This window comes from Gorilla gorilla, chromosome 12 (assembly GCF_029281585.2).
Source record: "Gorilla gorilla gorilla isolate KB3781 chromosome 12, NHGRI_mGorGor1-v2.1_pri, whole genome shotgun sequence".
NCBI lineage: Eukaryota > Metazoa > Chordata > Mammalia > Primates > Hominidae > Gorilla > Gorilla gorilla.
Window position 1 is genome coordinate 115,087,494 of NC_073236.2, and position 22,908 is coordinate 115,110,401.

General features: G+C 52.2%; 2 protein-coding genes across 9 annotated transcripts in view; one reads left to right on the forward strand and one right to left on the reverse strand.

The window, feature by feature from the left end:
- ADCY3 (adenylate cyclase 3) overlaps nt 1-18,843 on the forward strand; it is a 101,552-nt gene extending 82,709 nt beyond the window's left edge. The window contains exons 9-22 of one of the 6 annotated variants that reach the window (XM_055377558.2): nt 922-1,050; nt 2,975-3,174; nt 3,322-3,483; nt 6,202-6,289; nt 7,126-7,242; nt 9,768-10,027; nt 10,323-10,385; nt 11,882-11,966; nt 13,467-13,625; nt 14,648-14,794; nt 15,373-15,492; nt 16,366-16,489; nt 17,165-17,289; nt 17,901-18,843. In XM_055377558.2, coding sequence (XP_055233533.2) covers nt 922-1,050; nt 2,975-3,174; nt 3,322-3,483; nt 6,202-6,289; nt 7,126-7,242; nt 9,768-10,027; nt 10,323-10,385; nt 11,882-11,966; nt 13,467-13,625; nt 14,648-14,794; nt 15,373-15,492; nt 16,366-16,489; nt 17,165-17,289; nt 17,901-18,083 — 1,962 coding nt within the window. In that variant the 3' untranslated portion in view covers nt 18,084-18,843. The remainder of the gene's footprint in view (nt 1-921; nt 1,051-2,974; nt 3,175-3,321; nt 3,484-6,201; nt 6,290-7,125; nt 7,243-9,767; nt 10,028-10,322; nt 10,386-11,881; nt 11,967-13,466; nt 13,626-14,647; nt 14,795-15,372; nt 15,493-16,365; nt 16,490-17,164; nt 17,290-17,900) is intronic. The other 5 variants (XM_055377559.2, XM_019021317.4, XM_004028928.5 and 2 more) reach the window with 5 other exon arrangements.
- CENPO (centromere protein O) overlaps nt 15,625-22,908 on the reverse strand; it is a 29,201-nt gene continuing 21,917 nt past the window's right edge. For all 3 annotated transcript variants that reach the window (XM_004028929.5, XM_063696018.1, XM_019021320.4), the window contains 4 exons: nt 22,249-22,508; nt 21,181-21,352; nt 20,194-20,365; nt 15,625-18,658 (listed from right to left, as the gene is read on the reverse strand). In XM_004028929.5, coding sequence (XP_004028978.4) covers nt 20,229-20,365; nt 21,181-21,352; nt 22,249-22,508 — 569 coding nt within the window. In that variant the 3' untranslated portion in view covers nt 15,625-18,658; nt 20,194-20,228. The remainder of the gene's footprint in view (nt 18,659-20,193; nt 20,366-21,180; nt 21,353-22,248; nt 22,509-22,908) is intronic.

The window sequence follows — 22,908 nt, forward strand, 5'->3', positions numbered from 1 at the left end:
TGTCTAATCTTTCGGCTTCCCTGGGCCACATTGGAAGAAGAAGAATTGTCTTGGGCCAAACAAAAAATACTGCGGGTTGAACAAGCTTGCATTCGAGCATCCTGTGGGCCTGCCCTCTGGTCTTTGTGTGGGATCCCCCAAATATCTACAGACCTGAAGCACTCAGCAGCTTCCCCAGGTCTGTCCACCAACCCCCAAACACCTCCTGTCAGTCTGATTAGAAACCACCAGCAGCTGTTGCAGAAATGGATCCCTTTACCATCCCCTGTTGAATCTGGAGGTTGTCTTATTTTTTGTAATCTCTCATGTCAAAACCCTTTCCTCCAGTTATGAGAGTCCATCTAACAAGACTTGGAATTAAGGAGCTTGGTGACTGTCAGGGAAGTCGTGTCATTTGAGACTACTCCATGGCTGAGGCTTTGCCTAATTATGGCTAAAGCAAAGCCCACTCTGGTGAGGCTGCTGGAGTGAAGGCTGATACTCCCCGCTGATTCTAACCTCCATGTCAGTCTCATCCAGTGTCATTTTAAAGGCCGTCTCTGACAACTCCCAAATTTGTATCTCCACCCCCAGTGTCTTCCCTGCACTCAACATACAGCCACTTGTACGTCTCCATTTGTACATATAATAGGTATCTTAAATGCCACCTGCCCAAAGCTCCTGCCCTCCTTCCCACTCCAAAACCTGCTCTCCCTCGGTCTTCCCATCTCAGTTAATGGCAGTTCCATCCTTTTATTAACAACTGCTCAGACCAAAAGTTTGAAATCATCCTTGACGCCTCATTTTGCAATCCACAAGCAAGTTCTGTGGCCTCAGATTGCGCTCTAATCCCACCGCCTCCCACGCCCTTGTCACTTCCAGCCCTGTCCACGCCACTCTCATCCCATGCCCAGATCATGGCTGAGCTCTCCTTTCCTCTAGGCCCTGCCCAATGGAGCGCCAGCTTCCTCAAAGTCCAGCTCCCCTGCCCTCATTGAGACCAAGGAGCCCAATGGGAGTGCCCACAGCAGCGGGTCCACGTCGGAGAAGCCTGAGGAGCAGGATGCCCAGGTATGTGCAGGGCTCAGGGCAGGGGGTCACTGAGGGCCAGATGCGGGCAGGCACCAGGAAGCAATACATTCCTGCAGCAGGAGTCCTGTGCTGGGGAGACCTGGCCACCACCCAGGACCTGCTCCTGCTTAGCACTGTAACCATGGGCAGGTCACCCCTCCAGCCCCGCAAAACCCCACTGTCTCCTCATCAGTTACATGCCGGGGTGAGTAAGGTCAAAAGAGGTGCTTAGCTCGGAGGCCTTTGTGGCTCTGATGGCCCGGAATCCTATAGATTTGAGATCAGTGAGGACATCCATGGAGAATTATATAGGATCTGAGACCATTTTGGAAGTGAGATATCAGACCTGGACTTACCCCTCTGGCTAGGTTCAAGCCCCACAAGTTCCATGCAAGATGGGATATTTCCTTAGCCCCCAAAGGCGAGGAATTAGCATGCTGTCCCAGAGTGCAGGGTGCCTCTTGGGGAGCACCCAGAACTGGTCCCTGACCGCAGGGCGTCTGGAGCACGTTCACTGATGGAGGTCAGTGCTGCAGAGATGGGATGTCTGCCCTGCTCGGGCTCACCGTGTGAGGGGGACGGGAGAGCTGGCCCTGGTGCCATTAGAGCAGATGCTGTAGAACAAGAGGGTAGACGGGGCTCAGGGTAAATTAGGTTTTTCTTGAGTCCCCCAGCATTCAGTAACTTTTCCTTGTTGCAGTTTTCTTGATAGAAAGTGGGGGTCCAGACTCAAGGCACTCACTAGCAAGAAGGACACAGATACAGCTTTAGCAGCCTGATTTTTCGGGCCCTGACCCTCAGCCAGGGCCACGCTGCTCCCGGATCTGCTTCAGGAACAGGTTCCCGCTGCTGCCACAGACCATCCACGTGATTTTACAGAAGGGGAAGATGTGGCTGGGGAAACATTATCTGGGGTCAAACTGTCAACCAGTGGCACACCTGTGCCTGTGCTTAAGACCAGGGAGTCTTTTTTTTTTTTTTTTTTTGAGATGGAGTCACGCTGTCACCCAGGCTGGAGTGCAGTGGCGCGATCTTGGCTCACTGCAACCTCCGCCTCCCGGGTGCAAGAGATTCTCCTGCCTCACCCTCCCAAGTAGCTGGGATTACAGGCGTGCACCACCATGCCTGGCTAATTTTTGTATTTTTAGTAAAGATGGGGTTTCACTATGTTGGCCAGTCTGGTCTCAAACTCCTGACCTCAAGTGATCCACCCACCTCAGCCTCCCAGAGTGCTGGGATGACAGGCGTGAGTCACCGTGCCCGGCCCCAGGGAGTCGTGACTGTGGCTCCCAGATGCACTGTTGAACCCGTTCAGACAGCTCTCAGCCGGTCTCAGTGACTATTCAGACTGATGGCTGTGTCATCACAGCCAGGATTCCTGTTTTTGGAGTTGATGCTTTTTCTTTGGAACTGGGAATAAAAGGGTAGTGGGTGCCCCAGCTCCACCTACCCGCCCCTTGTCAGCCCTCTAGTGATGAGGACATTCTTTTCTCTCCCGTCACTTTCCCCCTCAGATCTTCCTTTCCAAATGAGCCAGATGTGAGTTCCTTTAACAGTTCCCTGAGGCCCTAGAGTTGGGAGCCATTCATGTCCCCAGGCTGCTGATGTATATGGCCCCCACATCAATACAGCAGGAAGTGCCAGGACTGCCTCAGCCCAGCAGCTGTCTCCGATTACAGGTCTCCTGCTCAGGAGCCAGGGACTGCTCCCTACAATGCTGTCATTAGTGGACCCTCCCTGCAGAGCTCTGGTGGGGGCCCGGGGAGCCAGGAAGGACTGGAGCTTTGGGTGTAGATCCAGGCCACATGGAGCCACGTGGGAGCATGGGGAAGACTTCCCGGAAAGGGATTTTAGAGCTGGAGGGATTGGTCCTCCGAGTATGCCCTCTTTTTTTCCTTTCCTCCTCCACCTCTGTCTTTCCCAGCTCCTCCCCACCGCTCTGTCCCATCTGCCCCACTCACACTGCCTCCCTGGCTCACAGGCCGACAACCCCTCATTCCCCAACCCACGCCGGAGGCTGCGCCTGCAGGACCTGGCTGACCGAGTGGTGGATGCCTCTGAAGATGAGCACGAGCTCAACCAGCTGCTCAACGAGGCCCTGCTTGAGCGAGAGTCCGCCCAAGTGTAAGCGCCACCCGGAAGCGTCCAGGCCCACCACTCCTCCTGGGCCCTGACAAGGGATTCAGGAAACTGAGCATCGCAAATACGGCCCCTCTGCTAGGCCGACGCAGATGTGGCATTTGGGATTCATGGGGCTTGTTCCCACTGCAGAGTAAAGAAGAGAAACACCTTCCTCTTGTCCATGCGGTTCATGGACCCTGAGATGGAAACCCGCTATTCGGTGGAGAAGGAGAAGCAGAGTGGGGCTGCCTTCAGCTGCTCCTGCGTCGTCCTGCTCTGCACGGCTCTGGTCGAGATACTCATCGACCCCTGGTGAGGGAGAGGCGGGGGAGGGCCACGAGTTTCCTCGGCTGCGGTGGTGCCGGGCGGGGGGCAGGGGCAGGTGTCTCAGCGGGAGCCTGACATTGGGGAGCAAGCCAGTCTCTGCTCCCTGACCCCCACTGGGACGGCCCCCACAGGCCCCAGGAGTGCTAGACGGCACCCTGGGCATCCTTCCTTTTCCCCGCCCCGCGTTTTGGAGCAGTCCTAGTGTCAGAATGGGGATCTGGCCAGGATCAAGAGAGCTGAGGGACAGAGGCCTCCAGAAGGCTGGAGACCTTGGCTAGATGGGCCCACACTGATTCTTGGGACAAAGATGGGGACACTGCATCAGTCTCAGTCACCAAGGCTGACCTGGCCCCTCTCTTGGCTCATCTTGGTAAAGATAGATTTTAGGCTGTGGGCACAGACTGACGCCCTCTCTAACACAGCAGTAGGTCCTCCAGGGCAAGGTGGGGCCTCCTGGAGTCCCCAGCTGGTGAAGCCCTGTCTGAGGGTGACGACCACTCTCTTGTTCTCCCTTTCTCCCCTCGGCCAATTGGGGATTCCCCATCACAGAGGAGGGGTCTGGAACCCTGCTGGGATTACAGTCTGTCAGGAGCCTTGGGCTGGGTCACACTGTCTAAGGTTGTGGGTGTGTGACCACGTGCAGGCCACTGCAGGCTCCAGCAGCATCTGTTTCCTCATCTGTGAAATGAGGAGAACAACCCCTGCCCTAGCGGACACTCAGGACTGTGGTGAGGCTCAAATTCACTCATTCCATAAGTATTGATTGGTTGTCTGCTTCATGCGTGGGGATCAAGGGCTGGGGCTATGGCAGCGATGCGGCACACAGAAACCCCTGCTCTCGTGAAACTTGGGTTCTGGTAGGGGAAGCTATAGGCAAAAGCAATTAAACAATTAAAATATGCATCTATGCGAGAGTAAGTACTGCAGACACAGGGAAGGCAAGGAAGGGAGGCGGGTATGCTGCTGGGGAGCTTTGTTTTGTTTTGTTTGCATTTTGATGTGCGATGATCGGAGCAGGACTTGCTGGCAGGGTAATATTTCAGTAACGGCTGGAAGCGGGTGAGGGGCGAGCCTTCTCCTATCTGGGGGACACCTGCTTCGGATAGAGATGCTGAGGCTGGAGTGGCCTGGCCCCTGGAGGCACAATGAGGAGGCATCGCATTGGGAACGGGCCACAGGAAGAGTAGCAGGAGTCCAGCACAGACGTGGGGCCTCCTACACGCCACTGCAGGGTGCCAGCTTCCACTCTTAACACAGGAGGCTGCCAGAACAAGGGAGCAGAGGAGTCCCCTGTTGTGACATATGCCTGGAGAGGCTCACTCCTGCTGAGAACAGCGCTTAGTGAGCACAGCGGGAGCAGTGAGACCAAATAGTGGCCCAGACAAGCCACTGTGGTGGCCAGGCCAGGCCGAGGATAGAGGAGGATCAGTGGTTGGATTCCGTCGATAGATGCTGAATGTATTTTGGAGACAGAGCTGACAGGATTTGCTGGCAGATTGGTTGTGGGGCGTGAGTGTGGAGTTGAGGATGTCTCCTGGGCTTCTGATCTGAGCAACTGGCAGGACAGGGGTGCCGTTAACCAAGATGGGGACGAGGTGGCAAGATGAGAGTGGAGAGGCAAAGATCAGGAGTTTGCTTTGGGACACGTGAAGTTTGCAGTGCCCGCAAGCCAAGGAGGCCAGCGTCCATGATCTGGAGTTCAGAGGGCGGGTGGGGTTGGAGACGTGAACCTGGCGTTGCCAGCATGCAGGCTGTGCTGCAACACGAGACTTGCTGAGCTCAAGGCAGCATGTCCAGATGCAGAGACAGAAAAGGACTCAAGACACCAAGCGAGAAAAGTGTCTCAAGGAGGGGTGAGAGGTGACTGAAAATGGGACGTGGATTTAGCTACCAGGAGGCTTCTGGGGCTCTTGGCAAGGACACCTTCCAGGGAGGGGTTAAACGGGAATGGGTGTGAGCAGAGGGTATAGAGAACAGGTTTCCGGGAGTTGTCAGGTTAAGGTGGATGTGTTGAGTGTGTCCACTGTGAAGCTGGGGGCGGCTGTCACAGGCGGACTCTTAGCAGCCCCCGGCAGCGAGGGAGTGATGCTGCTCCGTGCTCTGTCCTTTCAGCACAGCGACATGGCAGGGGTGCATTCCTAAGATCCCTGCCCAAGTTTATCCTGGGCTGTGCCCAGGCCACCTGTGAGTTGTTCCCTCTCTGGGAAATGTCCCAGGCAGCAGCTGCAGCTGGAGAGTGGCCCGCTCCCAGGCCGGCACTCAGCTGGCGGCCCGTCTCATCAGGGCCTTTGTCCTGTTCTGCACGGCAGGCAGCAGCAATTCCCTGGCACCGCGTGGAGCTGTACAGGCTCGTGCTGTGCTGAGAGGCCTCCCCATCCCCTGCCCCCGGCCCCTGTCTGCTGCCCCCGGTCCCTGTCTGCTGCCCCCTGGCCCCTGCCCCCGGCCCCTGCCCCTGCCCCCTGCCCCCGGTCCCTGTCTGCTGCCCCCTGGCCCCTGTCCGCTGTCCCCTGGCCCCTGTCCACTGTCCCCTGCCTCCTGGCCCCCGTCCGCTGTCCCCTGGCCCCTGTCCGCTGTCCCCTGCCCCTTGTCCGCTGTCCCCTGCCCCCTGGCCCCTGCCCCCATCCCCATCCCTTCCTCTCCTAGCCGCTCACCCCATCTCACTGTCCCCTCTGGCCTCTCCCAATTGTCTTCTCTCTGTCACAGGCTAATGACAAACTATGTGACCTTCATGGTGGGGGAGATTCTGCTCCTCATCCTGACCATCTGCTCCCTGGCTGCCATCTTTCCCCGGGTAAGAGGCACTTTTCTACTGAGCTCAGAAGCCTCTGGAAGTGAGTGGCACTCCCTGTAAAACTGGGCAGTGATGGAGTTATTCTTTCTGTCGAATCTGACAGGCAGACACTCCTCTGTTAGGACGGTCCAGGCACTTGCCCATCCATTCATTCACCATCAGCAGAGCACTCCCTCTGGCTGGGCCACCAGGCTGTGGCAGGCTGTGGTGGGCCACAGCTGGGCCATGGTGGGCCTTGTTGGGCCGTGGCGCTGCAGCACGCATGAGTACGGCAGAGTCTGGGTAAACAAGAACCTGGGTAGAGAGGAAGTGGAGGGCCGGCTGGAAGATGGGTTGGTCCCGATGGTGAAGGCCCTTAGAAGCCAGACTAAAGGGATTAAAACTTTCTCCTGTAAGGCACTGAGGTACCAAGCAGAGTTTTTTTTTTTTTATATCAGAATGACAAAGGTAAAGCAGTGTTTAGGAACATGAATCTGACAGGTGGCTCGCCAGGTCACTTGGAGCCAGGATAGGCAGGAGTAGCTGGCCAGAGACGAGCAGCCCTGAAAACTGTTCCTGCCCTGGCCTCACCTCATCACCACGTCTGATGTGGAAAGGGCTGCGACCTGGAGGCTGTGCTGTTGAACAGGCACATCGAGGAGGTCCAACGCAGCGTCAGAACTCCCACGCCCTCTTCTCAGCTCTGCCCCTTGGTCAGCTATCGGGTGACTCCCAGGCAGAGTCCGTTTTGAGGCTCCTGGGACTGGAATACGGGAGCAGCATGAGTTGTTGTCAGTCACGTCGCAGGAGAAAGGACTGGTAAAGGCTCATGGCCCTTGAAATTCTGTTCCTTCTAGGCCTTTCCTAAGAAGCTTGTGGCCTTCTCAACTTGGATTGACCGGACCCGCTGGGCCAGGAACACCTGGGCCATGCTCGCCATCTTCATCCTGGTGATGGCAAATGTCGTGGACATGGTGAGCTCCTGCTGTCCTTGTTGAAGGGACGCCCCTGTTCTCAGTGGAGGAGGGCTTCTGTTTGGGTCACACAAGCAGTTTCTCAGTCCATCCCTCCACCGTCATGTAGCTTTGGAGTGGCTCTTAGGTTCCCAAACACATCATCCCCACCTAGTGGAAGGAGTCTTGTCCCTGTCATCCAGGGAGCCTCCGGGATGGACTTGTTTCCTTGAAGCTCCTCTCCCAGAGTCCGAGAGCACAGTTCCATGTGCCCAGGCCTGTGCTAGGTACCTTATGTATGTTGATTCATTTAATCTGTGAAAAAGTCCTGAGCAGTTGTACCAGTATCTGCAGTTTCGTAGGGAGAAACTAACTCTCAAAAAGGGTAATTGGTTGGGCGCGGTAGCTCACGCCTGTAATCCCAGCACTTTGGGAGGCCGAGGTGGGCAGATCACGAGGTCAGGAGTTCGAAACCAGCCTGGCCAACATGGTGAAACCCCGTCTGTACTAAAAATACAAAAATTAGCCAGGCATGGTGGTGCACACCTGTAATCTCAGCTACTTGGGAGGCTGAAGCAGGAGAATCACTTGAACCCAGGAGGCAGAGGTTGCAGTGAGCCGAGATTGGGCCGCTGCACTCCAGCCTAGGCAACAGACAGAGCAAGACTCCGTCTCAAAAAAAAAAAAGGTAATTCACTTGCTCTAGGTCACACAGCCAGGAAGTGACAGAGTCCAGAATGGAGGCAGTTCTAAGTCCCAGTCCTGTGTATTCTTCCTCCCTGAGGGGGCAGCCAAATGCTTTCTTGGGGAAAAGGGACAGGAGTTGGGAGCCCAGATCTACTGGTTTAGAACCACTGGGCACGTATTGAGCACTACTTGCCTGGAGCTGTCATCAGTGTTCTCGTCAGTTGTCACGGCCTCCTCTAATTGTGGTAGTACCATATACACTATCTTCCTTTTTTTCAAATATAACGTTATTGTTGTACTTTAACAATTGGAGCACACGATGCCGGGCGCAGTGGCTCACGCCTGTAATCCCAGCACTTTGGGAGACCGAGGCGGGCGGATAATGAGGTCAGGAGATCAAAATCATCCTGGCTAACACAGTGAAACCCCGTCTCTACTAAAAATACAAAAAAATTAGCCGGGCGTGGTGGCAGGTGCCTGTAGTCCCAGCTACTCAGGAGGCTGAGGCAGGAGAATAGCGTGAACCTGGGAGGTGGAGCTTGCAGCGAGCCGAGATTGTGCACTGCACTCCAGCCTGGCAACAGAGTGAGACTTTGTCTCAAAAAAGAAAAAAAAAAAATTGGAGCACACAAATACAACCAGCATGGAGACTTATTCTGCCAGTGGTATAAGTGAAAAAGCTCCAGGGCTGCAGCTAATCAGAAGTCCAGTCGGGGGCCGGGCGCGGTGGCTCACACTTGTAATTCCAGCACTTTGGGAGGCTGAGGCAGGCGGATCACTTGAGGTCAGGAGTTCGAGACCAGCCTGGCCAAGATGGTGAAACCCCGTCTCTACTAAAAATACAAAAATTAGCCAGCCACAATGGCACGCACCTGTAATTCCAGCTACTTGGGCAGCTGAGGCAGGAGAATCGCTTGAACCTGGGAGGTGGAGGTTGCAGTGAGCCAAGAATGCACCACTGCACACCAGTCTGGGCGACAGAGCGAGACTCCATCTCAAAAAAAAAAGAATAAGTCCATTGGGAATGAGGAGTTAGGGACTCCAGAGCCTACCTTGGCCAGGGGTTGCTGGTGCCCACTACCCAGGGAAGAGAAGCCCCAGGCCCCCTGCATGTCACAACATGCCTGGAACCTGGCACCCAGGTGTGGAGGTCACCACTGCACGGGGTCCTGGACACTGTACAGGACACCTGGAGATGCTGTCACTCATGGAGGAGTAAAAAGCTAGGGAAGTGTAACAACTGCTCATGCTAGAATGACATGGCGGGAATCGTGCAAGCAAGACAAGGTTGCCCTGTGGGTGAAAGTTACAAAAAGGAGGGGTTGATTCCGGTTCTGGATGTGCTTTCTCCCGGCCGTATCTGCCCAGTAGCAGAACAAGTAAAGATTCCAGAAGGCAGTGAGCATCCCCCCAATGGAAGGATTTGGGCAGAGACTAGCTGTCATCACGGGGAGGCTGTGAGTGGGGCTCATGGTCCCGTGGCCCCTCCTGAAGCAACAGTGTGATATGGGGAAGAACATGTTGGATTTGAAGCCTAAAGACTTGGCTCCTACTTTTGGTTTTTCTGCTTGCTAATTGTGTTTGGGCAAATCTGGCCTGAGTTTTCTGTACAATAGGGACAGTACTAAAAATACTCGAGAGAGTTTTTGTGAATGTCAAATGAGGCAACGGCAAGGCTCTTAGCTGCAGTTACTAACTTTCATATGATTAGTCCCTGGTAAATTTCCCCATCTTTCCCGGTATTTCTGGGGGAGCAGCGGGAGGTGGCAGCTGAGCGTGCACTACCATGCACAGCCCTCTGTGACCAGCACCTGCTGTTCTCTTGAACGTGTGTCCCTGCCCGCCGTCCTGGCCTCCAGCTCAGCTGTCTCCAGTACTACACGGGACCCGGCAACGCAACGGCAGGGATGGAGACGGAGGGTGGCTGCCTGGAGAACCCCAAGTATTACAACTATGTGGCCGTGCTGTCCCTCATCGCCACCATCATGCTGGTGCAGGTCAGCCACATGGTGAAGCTCACGCTCATGCTGCTCGTCGCAGGCGCCGTGGCCACCATCAACCTCTATGCCTGGCGCCCCGTCTTTGATGAATACGACCACAAGCGTTTTCGGGAGCACGAGTAAGATGAAGCGTGACTGGGGATCTGTATTGTCTCCTTCCTCCCGCCCGCAAAGTCCTCAGTTCAAGCTCATGGGCCTGTGCTGAGGTGGCTTTCTGCCACTAGGGGTCCTCAAAGGCTTGTTCAAGAACCACAGTTCCTGGCTGCTCACAGACGTATCACTGTTTGGCTAGGACCTGAGAATAGATTCTTCCCATTCTCCCTGAGTGGAGGACTTGGGATACCCCGGTGCCTGGCTGGGCATCAGGCTCTTGTTCCCAGATGGGGCCTGACTGTGCTGTTATCTGTCCAACAGCTTACCTATGGTGGCCTTAGAGCAGATGCAAGGATTCAACCCTGGGCTCAATGGCACTGGCAGGTAAGGGCCACGGCTTCCCCTCCTGGCCTGCACTCACAGCCCTTCTTCTAGAGACAGGAATATAACAGGCCCAAGCCCCGGGATCTCACCCTCCTGGGAGGCACGTGACCTGATACGTGCAGGTTAGAGGAGCTGGCATGGGTTCCTCCAGGAGGGCTGCAGCAGAGGCAGGATGATTCTAGTATGGACCTGGACATCCAGGCCTCTCTGTGTGAAGGCCAGTGAGGCTTGGAGGGCAGCAGCAGTGCAGTGAGGAGGGAAGGAACTACCAGGTGGATGGCAGCTGCATGTAACTGGCTGGCAGGACAGACAGGCAGCAGGAAAATGAGGAGGGAGGAAGACGCTTTGGATTTGGACCTGGCTTCTGAGCCTGCAGCAGGCAGTAATTCTCTGTGGGTCACAGGCAGGTCCGTTTCCATGAGTTGCAATTTCATCTCTTGAGGAGGATACTGAACCAGAAGTTCTCTAAGGTCCCTGCCAGTGCCAAGGTTTTAAAATTTTATGATTCCATGACTTGAACAGACCTTCAAAGAAGTTTAGAAATAAAAAGGTGACCTAATAGAAGGAGGGATAAGACCTGCATAGCCCTTCACAAAAGAAGAACTCTAAATGGCCACTAATAAATGGCACTCAAGTAATCAAGGAAATGCCAGTTACACCCTAGTGAGATACCATCACACACCTACCGGTCCAGATAAGTCTGACAATATCAAGTACAATAGTAACTCTTACACTCCTGGTGGGAGTATGAGTTAGTACAACCATGTTAGAAAATATTTTGATCTATTTAGTAAGGTTGAAAATAAACCTGTGTCCCAGCAATTCCACTCCTACATACACACCCACGCAGACGTGTGTATATGTGTATATATATATACACACATCTTAGAGAAATTCATGCACATACTCATGTCCCAGGATATATGTATGAGAATGTCCAAGGTGGCACTGTTCGTAATAGACATACCCCCTCCCCCAAAACAAATGAAAACAACCCAAATGACATCAACAGGAAATGGATACATAACTGGTATATTCATGCAGTGAAATACCATACGGTAATGGAAACTAACCACAGCTCCACATAAAAATATGTATGAACAACGTAAAAAGCCATGGTGAGATTGTACCCCAGTCCCATGGCTATGAAATCCCATCACTGATGTCTCTTGCTTCTCCAAATTCCTGCATGGTTGTAGCTACCTCTGTGATCAGTCAGGCAATGCAGTGTTTCTTAAACACCTGGGGAGCAGCCCTGATGTGAATACCAGGTGCAGCCAGGAGGGGCCAGGGGTTGCCTGGCTGTTGGAGAGGAGCCCAGTGAGTTAAGAAAGCTTTACTGCCCAGGGGGAGCCCGACTTGATGTGAAAGGGCCTAAGGAGCCGGGGTGAGCTCTAGGGCTGGGGTGGCAGGAAGCAGCACCGTCTAGTTGGAGGGAATCAGGCCCCCTCCAGGAGGCAGATGACAGCCCTTTCAGTTGCACACGCTCTGCCCAGCAGGCTGCCCCTGGTGCCTTCCAAGTACTCTATGACGGTGATGGTGTTCCTCATGATGCTCAGCTTCTACTACTTCTCCCGCCACGTGAGTGCCGCCTGCACGATCCCCGCTCTGTGCCCACAGCCCACAGGGCCTCCTGAGAAGCAGCCCCGGGACCTAAGAGCCCAAGCTCCTAAGGAATGGGGCTTCCCTTCACCCAGCCCCACACGTGAGCCTGGTCAGGCCACCGCCTTCTCTGTATTCAGGCTCCTTCCTCAGTCACACAGGAAGACAGTTCCTCACCTCTTCCATCCGACCCCCTCCAGGATGGTGAAGGAAGCATGGGAGTGAAGGTGGGAGGGGACAGAGCGAAGGCACAAACATCTTGAATCAAATCAATATCCCCTAGGCCAGGGGCTCATGGCCCCTGCACTCCTCGTGGCGCTGAGGGACATTAACACAACTGACCACAGAGCCAGAAGAGAAAGGGAAGGCAGCTGATGGACTTTCTGTTGGGTTAAAAGGAAAAGAGAAGGCTGGTGCAGTGGCTCATTTTGGGAGGCTGAGAGTGGAGGATCACTTGAGTCCAGGAGTCTGAGACCAGCCTGGGCAACATGGTGAAACCCTGTCTCTACTAAAAAATACAAAAATTAGCCAGGCATGGTGGCCCGCACCTGTAATCCCAGCTACTTGAGAGGCTGAGGCAGGAGGATTGCTTGAATCTAGGAGGTTGAGGCTGTAGTAAGCTGAGATCACACCACTGCACTCCAGCCTGGGAGACAAAGTGAACCGCCCCCCCCACCCCCCCACAACCACTGCACTCAACCCGACAAAAAAGGAAAAGAGAAGGAAGAGAGGGAAGATAAAGATTCTCTGTACTTAGGGCTCAATGTTAGCTCAAGTGCCCCCTACTGGCTTTCCAGGGAAGTACAGCCTTCCCAAGCCACTTCTCACCCAAATGGCGCCTGCTAGAAAGGGGGACTCCACCCTGAGTTGGGAGATCCCCACTGCTGCCACCTCCACGAAACAGACCTGCAGCTGAAATTAGGTCCCAAGAGGCCCCCTACACACGGAAGGCCTCCTGGATCTCCGCTGTAACTACGGAGGCTGGGAACCGCACTGCACTATTGGGTGGCCTTTTGATGAGGTGGAATCTTTGCAGGGTCTTACTTCCCTTGCCATTTAGCTATCTTCCTTCCAGCCTTTCCAAGGGGAGTTCCTCCATTCACGTTCCTGTTTTTCTTCTTTTTTTGAGACTGAGTCTCACTCTTTTGCCCAGGCTGGAGTGCAATGGTGCGATCTCGGCTCACTGCAACCTCTGCCTCCTGGGTTCAAGTTGATTCTCCTGCCTCAGCCTCCCGAGTAGCTGGGATTACAGGTGCCCGCCACCATGCCCGGCTAATTTTTGTATTTTTAGTAGAGACAGGGTTTCACCATGTTGGTCAGGCTGGTCTCGAACTCCTGACCTCAGGTGATCCGCCTGCCTCGGCCTCCCAAAGTGCTGGGATTACAGGCATGAACCTCCACGCCTGGCCATTCCTGTTTTTCATCCTTCTATCCAGTGGCCAGCTTAGAGCACATGCCTCACCTTGTCTGTGTCTGTAGGTAGAAAAACTGGCACGGACACTTTTCTTGTGGAAGATTGAGGTCCACGACCAGAAGGAACGTGTCTACGAGATGCGACGCTGGAACGAGGCCTTGGTCACCAACATGTTGCCTGAGCACGTGGCACGCCATTTCCTGGGGTCCAAGAAGAGAGATGAGGTGAGGGGTGTGGTCTCAGCCCAGAACCATGAGGCCATTTGTCTCCATCTGTTCTTTCTTTCAGGCAGCCCCCGCTGGGCCCAGGCCTTCTCAGGGACAGGGGACTGGGGCCTAGGTAGGGTTGAACCTAAACAGCAAACACAAATAAGCAAAAGAGGAATTTCTCCGGCCTCTTACAAAGTGCACTGCTGTAGGCATCGTGATGTGGGCTGTACAGCTCTGAGGCCATGTGACAGAAGACAAGACTTTGGCTAGAGCCCACCTTTATGTTGCCTGTGAACTTCTCCAAACAGAGTGGTTCCCAGCTCTACGGTACCCTCGTCCTCACAACTGGGGCTGTTAGAGGAACTAGAGAAGCTGTTTTAAAATTTATTCAAAGTAGTGGCCGGGCACAGTGGCTCACGCCTGTAATCCCGGCACTTTGGGAGGCCGAGGCGGATGGATCATCTGAGGTCAGGAGTTTGAGACCAGCCTGGGCAACATATAGTGAAACCCTGTCTCTACTAAAAAATACAGAAATTAACTGGACGTGGTGGTGCACACCTGTCATCCCAGCTACTCGGGAAACTGAGACAGGAGAATCACTTGAACCCGGGAGGTGGAGGTTGCAGTGAGCTGAGATTGTGCCACTCTACTCCAGCCTGGGTGACACAACAAGACTCCATCTCTCAAAAAAAAAAAAAAAAAAAAGTAGCAATGAGCTATTTTTAAATTATTCAGAGTTGGAATAATCTACAGCCGGGCATGGTGACATGTGTCTGTGGTCCCAGATACCTGGTGTTCAAGGCCGCAGTGTGCTTTGATCATACCTAATCGTGCTTGTTTATTGCCACTGCACTCCAGCCTGGGAAACACAGCAAGACCCACTCTTAAAAAAAAAAAAAAAAATGCTGGGATAATCTGACTGATGTGTGAGTCCAAAAAGCTGAGTGCACATGTCGTGCATGGAAGATAGATGCATTTCTCCAGCACATCATCCAGTCAGTCAGACATGCTTTGAGCACGTTGTCCGCACCTTTTAGGAGCTGTATAGCCAGACGTATGATGAGATTGGAGTCATGTTTGCCTCCCTGCCCAACTTTGCTGACTTCTACACAGAGGAGAGCATCAACAATGGTGGTATTGAGTGTCTGCGTTTCCTCAATGAAATCATCTCGGATTTTGACTCTGTGAGTGCCCATCCCACCCTGCACTCTGGCCATGAAGCCGGCCCATTCCACATCACATCCTACAATAGGCTGCAGAGGCCAGAGAAACTGGCTTCATTTTCCCAGTTAAGCCCCTTCCACAGTACATGGACTTCTGCAGCCACCTGGAACTGCTGGGCTGGGGAAGGGGAAGTGAGGTGGGAGCCCGGGAAATCACCCACAGGGTCACAGGATAAGGATAAGGACTGGCCAAGCAACATCTCGAGACCTCTCTGTCCTGGGACCGTCTCCTCAAATTCAGAGCCGGTCAGCATTGATTGGGTAACCTGTATACCAGGGAGAATGCTTTTACACACGCGCACAGCCCCCCTAGGAGACTGCCAATTTTATGTCAGTGTTGAGGCTGTGGAAACAGGCCCAGAAAGTTAGGAAGTTCTCCCAGGATCATGTGGCAGATAAGCGGTAGACTAAGTAACAACTCTGATAGGAAAGTGTCTCTTGGGTTTAGTGGAGTCCTTGTAAACAGGTACATCTGTCACTGGGTTGGGTCATTCCTCTCCCTTGACTGCTGACAATTCTTTCCTGAATCCTGGCCTCAGCTCCTGGACAATCCCAAGTTCCGAGTGATCACCAAGATCAAAACCATTGGCAGCACGTATATGGCGGCTTCAGGAGTCACCCCCGATGTCAACACCAATGGCTTTGCCAGCTCCAACAAGGTAGCTAACCCCAGTAGCCAGAGAGATGAGGCTCTGCCCCCAAGGCAAGAGACTGGCAGCCCAGACCTAGCATGCGGGAAACAAGAACTGCTGTGCAAAGCGGTCCCAGACACACCACCAGCACCACGTAAATATAAATAAGAAATAGGGTTTATTGAGAAAGTTCGGCAAGCAGAGAAATAGAACCGACACACAACCCCCTGCTGTTCACAGCTCAGGCCTAAGATGGTTGTGTTCTGTGGCCAGGCCCCCTAAGGCTCTGTGCTCTCATAGGAACTGGAGAGCAATTGTTAACAAGGGAAACTTAAAGCGTGGCCTTCAGAACTCTGGCTGACGGCAGCCTGTTCTTTTGTTAAGCTAATTTAGACCTTTGTTCAGCTACCAGGAGAGAAAATGAGGTGTAGGAGCCCTGGTCCCAAGCTCTGGTCTTAAAACACCATCATCCTGCTTTACCTCTACAACCGTCCCACAGCCCTATTATATGGATGAGGTTAAAGAAACACGTCCAAGGCGGGTCATCCCCCTCCAGTGCTTATCACCTAGTTGAGGGATCCAAACAAGGACAACCTGACAAAACCTAAGGACCAGGACCAGGCCCAGGCCCAGCCAAGGTGAAGGGGCCCGCCTCGCGGTCAGACTCACAGGTCCATCTCCTCTACTCCATTGCCCAGTCTTTGCCTAGACCTGCTACGTGAACTTGGTCCAGTGGCAAGTCAGAGCTAGCGTGGCTGCGACTCCTTTGTGGGAGGAAGAGTAAGGCCTTGAACATCTAGGTGTAGGGAATCCACCCCCAGAACACTGCCAGGGAAGGCAGCAGAGCAGGCTGCTGCGGTGAGCAGCCCCTGACACTTTCTCCACGGTCCCCTGGCACAGGAAGACAAGTCCGAGAGAGAGCGCTGGCAGCACCTGGCTGACCTGGCCGACTTCGCGCTGGCCATGAAGGATACGCTCACCAACATCAACAACCAGTCCTTCAATAACTTCATGCTGCGCATAGGTGAGCGCCCCCAGCTGGCCTGCCCCACAGCAGGCTCCCTTCCCATGCAGGGGCCTGGCCCACCAGCAGGAGAGACATGAGGCTCAGGACAACTGAGGCAATTTGGGTGGGGAGGTTCACGCACTCACAGGGCAAGGGGACCTGAAAGACCTTTAGTCCAGATGACTCTAGATGACTAAACCAAAAACCCAGCTGAACCCAGCTGATGTGATGATCAGACTGTACTGTGCCTACTGTTACAATAGAAGCCTGGCCTGCCTGGCTGAGAAGTGAGTTTGTGATCCATTTCCAGAGGGGTTGCTGTGCCTGCTGAGGGCATGGCTTCCCAGACAGGCCTGCTCTTTGAAAGCAGTTAAGATCACCTGCTGCTTCTACTGAGGGGGTACCGTTCCTGAGTGAGGTCCCAGGAGACTTGAAATACCAGCTGTGTTAGAAGCTGGCCACTACCATGCCGAGTAAATCTGTATATGGGGGGGTGGCGGCTGACACCTGACGAGCACACGGATAAACAGGAAACGTGATTTCCACCCTCCAATAGCATACAGCCAAGCTGAATGAGGACAATGATGTGTTACATTAGGAGCTTTGTGGTACAGGTCTGGAGAGGAGATGGCTTCTGAGGCCCATAACAAGGTGTGGCCTGTGGCTGTGCTGAACTTTATGCCTCTACCCTAGGCATGAACAAAGGCGGGGTTCTGGCTGGGGTCATCGGAGCCCGGAAACCACACTACGACATCTGGGGCAATACAGTCAATGTAGCCAGCAGGATGGAGTCCACGGGGGTCATGGGCAACATTCAGGTATGTCCAGTGGCAGAGCTGGCACGTGCTCAGACTCAGGGCATGGGAACAAAACCAGAACAGTGCTTTCCCACGTGCCCCTGCCTCCCACCCTGGCCCAGAACAGTAAGTCCACAGGCAGAGATGTGGGGCGAGTGGAAAGGAATCTCTGCAATAGCTAGCCTCAGCACAGGAAGAAACACTTCCACCCATCCACAAAATCTGGGCTGAAGTTCTGGATGCATATGGCCTGCCTCTGGGTACAAACCTTCTGATACCTTGTGATCTGTCTCAGTGGGGTCTGGCAGAAAAGCTCCACGAAAGGGGCAAAGGGACAGAAGAGCAGGCAGTGGCAGTTTCCAGGTAATAGTGCTGCCACCCAGGTGACCATGGCCATCCTAGGAGAGAAGTCTCTGGATGAGAGGAGGCCCCCAGCCAGTCACTCCAGGGTTCTCCTTCCCACCCGCTGCTCACCACAGGTGGAAGGGCTTGGCCCTGGGAGGTTTGGGGAGTGTCCTGTAGTGCTTGGGACCCGTGGATCAGTGCTCGGCTCCAACCACCCAAAGCCCCCACCCGCCCTCAGTCTAGGCTCCCCCTGTAACGCCACGTTCTTGCTCCCCCTCCCTCTACAGGTGGTAGAAGAAACCCAAGTCATCCTCCGAGAGTACGGCTTCCGCTTTGTGAGGCGAGGCCCCATCTTTGTGAAGGGGAAGGGGGAGCTGCTGACCTTCTTCTTGAAGGGGCGGGATAAGCTAGCCACCTTCCCCAATGGCCCCTCTGTCACACTGCCCCACCAGGTGGTGGACAACTCCTGAATGGCCTCGAGCCTGCAACAGTCCAAACCGGAAGGGAGAATTTATTTTTTGAAACTGAAGGAAGTCCCGACCTTCCTGGATTGAAGTGCACACTCATGGACTTTAGGTTTAGAAATCTCCTCAGCCTTCATTTGTTCGTGGATGTGTGAGCTCTGAGGGTGGCCCTGCTATTCCTCTGTGTGCCTGTAGTGTCCCCAGCATAGGGGTCTTAGGCTAGGGCTGAACAGTCCTTCCAGAGCCCTCGTTCCAATCCCTGCTGTCCTTGCCCGAGGGGCCCTGACCACTGTGAGCAGGAGGGTGGCAGAGCTGGGACAAAGCTGCCTTTGCCGCTGGGCTTTCCGGGACTGTGGAGGGAGCACGGGCGGGGAAGCTCCGCTTCAGACAGGGCTTGGTGGGGCAGGACATGGCTCCCATTTTGAAGGGAGGTCTCCATGTGGTCCGAGTGAGGTGAGACGGCCCTCGTCCTGGTGTTCCTGATCATCTTGAAAGGTTCTTCTGGAACTCCTGTCCCCTTAGTCATGAGAACAGAAAGTGCAATATTTCCTTTCACCTGGCAGGGGAGGGGGGATTTATTTCTGAAAGAAAAATATATAAACAGATCTTCTACATTTATATTTTTAATCTTCTGTTAAATACACTTTCCGATATTGCCTTGCCTTTTGAGCTCTTGCTACAGTCGCCTTTGCTACTGCTTTAAGAGAATTTACAGGTATTGATAAAGAACAAGACTGTTTTATTAAAAGCTTTATTCAACTTGAAAGTGATTGAGGAAATTCTGTTAATATCACTTATCTGAGGAGTGCTGGTACTTTGCTGACTCATGCCACTGGTCCCCACCACAGGCCTGGAAGGCAAGAGCTTGAAGGTCTCATCATAGCTCGCTCTACCCCGCAATGCCTGCTGCCTGGCCCTGTCTCTTTTATTCTTAGACTTTCTTCTAAAGGGTACTCCAAGCTGGCTTTAGTCCCCTGCACTGTTCCAGCTGGCTTTAGTCCCCTGCACTGTTCCTGGAGCTCTCCCACATGGAGGTTACTTCGTGGCCATTGTAGGGTTAAGTCCGAACGTGGCCTTGGGCCAGTCATGACTCCTGACTCCTATCTGTGCCTGGGCAAGGGAGGGCTACAGGAGAACCTGGTCAGCCAGACACAGGTTTTCATATCTGTGAGTGACCCACACGCCAAGGAACCAGAGGTGCCAGCAGATCAGAGGCCCATGGTTACGGCAAATCAGGACACTAACCGGAGAGCCTGCAGGAGAGGGAAGACCCGGGGGGCACCTGAGTCCCCCTGAGTTTATGGGCAGATTTCTAACTGTGCTTTTTCAGAGGGGACTTCCTAGTACACTCACAGCTCTACTAAACTTTTAGGAAACAAAATATGAGACACACTGAACCCTGATTATTTTATCCTACTGCTTTCTCACACCATATTTATAAAGCAGTGGCCTAGAATACACTGCGCCTAACCAAACACTGAAGAACTTCCTTTTCAAAAGTTTCAAACAGGAAAATGAGGAAAAATTACTTAAAGCTTCCATAAAAGCTAAAAATACTTTCCTTTTTTTAAAAAAAAATATTGGGTCTTCCTTATTATCTTCATTAGTGAATGTGGGTTATTTTTCCATTTATTTAGATCAGTGTTTCTCAACAGAATCAAACTACTGCAGTTTGAGTGGAGTGCTACATTTCTGTGAGAGCCCTTTCTGAAAATTTTAGGATTTTTGGCATCTCTATTCCTGGCATTAAATTAGTAGCAGTTACTGTGACAACTTAATTGCCTGGTCTTTCCCAGAATTTAATGCCCTCAATAATTTGATATTTTTCCATAAGTACTTCTTGAGTGATACACCTTTTTCAAAAAATGGCTTTTATTGCCCCACAAATGATTTTCAACTAAAATGTATGATCAACTAATACCTTTAAAAAACATCTTGAGCATTTTAAGAAGGGACCAGGCGATCATGGGAATTGTTCAAAAATGCCAGTGTCTATACTCAAACCTGCTCTTCCATCCAGATGAAAAGGTAGGTGTCTGTTTTCATCAGAAGGGTGATGTACCCTTCATCAGACAGTACTACCCACCTGGTACTGTCTTCAGTACTGGTTACTTACCTCTGATGTGCTCCTAGTGCAGTGAAAATAATCTACTAGGAGACCAGACTCATATCCAACTTTTCTCCTTTTCTTGCAAATGAGGCAAACACTTGATGCAAGGGCTTCGTACAGAACAGAGTTTCATGAGATGCTCGTTGCTCCTCCCATGAAGTGGATGATGCTTCCACTCCTAAAAAGAAAGATTCCATCAATCTCATTCAGTGCAGCTGGGGGAATCGCAGCCTGGATCACTGATATTCAATCTCATTCAGTGCAGCTGGGGGAATCGCAGCCTGGATCACTGATATTCTGGACCCACTGGACCCATACAGCTTTTTTTTTTTTTTTTTTTTTTTTTGGTCTGGACTAAGGCTGCCCCTTACTGGACCAGTGCAATCTAGAGACTGGGGACTTGAATCCAACTGCCCAGAGAAATCAAAGACCGATGGTGTGAAATCTGGGGCAGCTTCAAAATCTCTGCCTCCTAAAAACATTTCACCCAATTTTTCATTATTGCCCATGTCACATTTAACTGAAACAGGTTCACCAAAAAATCTCTCTCAGCCAGTCTGGAAGGATTTCCATTTAGAGACTGCTCCGCAGGGAGGAGTCAGTGTGTGCTGACGTGCCATGTCCATTTGTCTTCACAGTGAAATGAGGCTTCTGGCTCCATCCACCGTAACTGACCCATGACTCAGCCTTATCATTAGGTGTCTTTCCTGAAGCAGGGCCCCCAGTGAAAACAAATCATAGGCTGCGAGAACACTGCTGAGGTGGGTGGGCAAAGGAGAAGGGAAAATGGGGACAATCATGTTTACCATTTACAAAGAGGAAGGAAAAGACTGGTAGAAACAAGAATGTTCTATCTTACCGGTCTGAGTAATGTATAGTATATAAACAGAGAAAGTGTCTCAAGAGGTCTACTTCATGGATTCTACCTATTTTCCCTGTTTCACTCAAATAAACTGGGATATGAGAATTTCTGCACTGAGGCACCCTTCTTACCTTGACATGTCACGGTGACATCAGTGGGAAGAGTTGCTGTGAGGTCCTTATACAGCAATCTAGCACAGAACGGGAAGGACTGACCCCCTGGATCCAGTTTGTAAGTAAATGACAGCAAGTTACACAGTGGGTTTCTCTGCAAGGGCCCAGTCAGGAGGGCTGCAAAGTCACTCTAAGAGGGGTGAGGAACAAAACGAAGTAGAGGATGACTGCAGTTCCAAAGGTGGTGTTTACTGACCCTTCAATTATGTCAACCAAAAAGAGGCCCATCGATTACATTTCAGAGAAATAAATGAGGGACAGAAATGGTCTGAAAAAAGGACTAACGAAAAAGATGCGTAAGATAACTAAGAGTCAGTGGCAGCCTGGAAAGGCCTATAGGCCTAAATGGCCAGGGGTACAGCTTCGCAAGAGACTGTTTCTGCAAAAACTTCACTGACGTTACACGGCTAAGATGCTTCATGACTGCATCCACATTTCAATTTAAGTTAAACCTACAGCTGAGAGCTTCAGAGTTACTCCAAATCCATACAGAGGGAAATGCTAAGCTTGTAGGAGGTACTTACAGCCTATTTGCATTAATTTCCTATCTACTTTTTTCACCCAACCTTAGCTCAACTGCAACCCAAAAAGGTAAGCTAGAGTTTAGGGGAAGATGGACAGCATTGTTCCATGGCACTGCAGAAACCTTTCTTCTCTAATGAGATCTATACCCAAGGTTCAGCAAGGCACTCGGTATGGTACGTAGTAGGCACGCCATAAATCCTTGATGGATCAAAAGTATAGCAACTGCACTCTGTACAATCTTACGATAAAAGCCTGAAGACCACCATTCAGGGGTGCATAATCCTTTAACCAGTACCCAAGCCTCAACGCCATCCAGAGTTTCAAAAGAAAAGAGGGTGGGATAGTGCTTTTATATAAATAAGAAACAAGCATCGGAAAGGTAATGGTCAAACTTCTAACTCAGAGTTAGGAAACACTGAAAATACAAAAAACATCCCCCTTTTCCCCTTTTAAGTTGATCTTGGGCCCACGGATGAGGCATATAACATCCCAGAGAGATACCTGAAGCCGGTCTGCCTGGTACTTCCTCCCAGAGTAAGCATTCAGGTACTCGCAGAGACTGAACAGGAAGTGCTGGATGTTGGTCTGTAAATATTTTGCAGCTATCTCTTCCAGAGGAATGAAGACTGGGACTGAATGGTGATGTATCCGGAGTGGTTTCTGTATGACAAGGTCCACAAAATAGGAATCCAATAGGTTCCCCTCAAAAGCAGTACTGATGCAGACACAAACTCCTTGGCTGGTCAGTTTACCACTGAGGCCTGAGGCAAACAAGAAGACACCTCAATAGACAGCAGGCCAAGGTGATGTCTTACTCATCTGTGCCTCCAGTAGCTCCCACAGTGCCTAGAATATGTACACTTTGTACACAAATGTTTGTTCAATGAGTATCATAGGCTCATTCTTCCCCTTGGCTCTGGCTCACTTTGAGACTGAGTTGTTAAAACCATGGAAGAATGGTAAAAATGAAAAAACATCCTAAATGTCAAACTATTGAGAAATTTTTTTTTTTTTGAGATAGGGTTTCACTCTGTCACCCAGGCTGGAGTGCAGTGGCACGATCTCAGCTCACTGCAACCTCACCTTCCTGGGCTTAAATGATCCTCCCATCTCAGCCTCCCGAACAGCTGGGACCACAAGCACATGCCACCTCACCTGGCT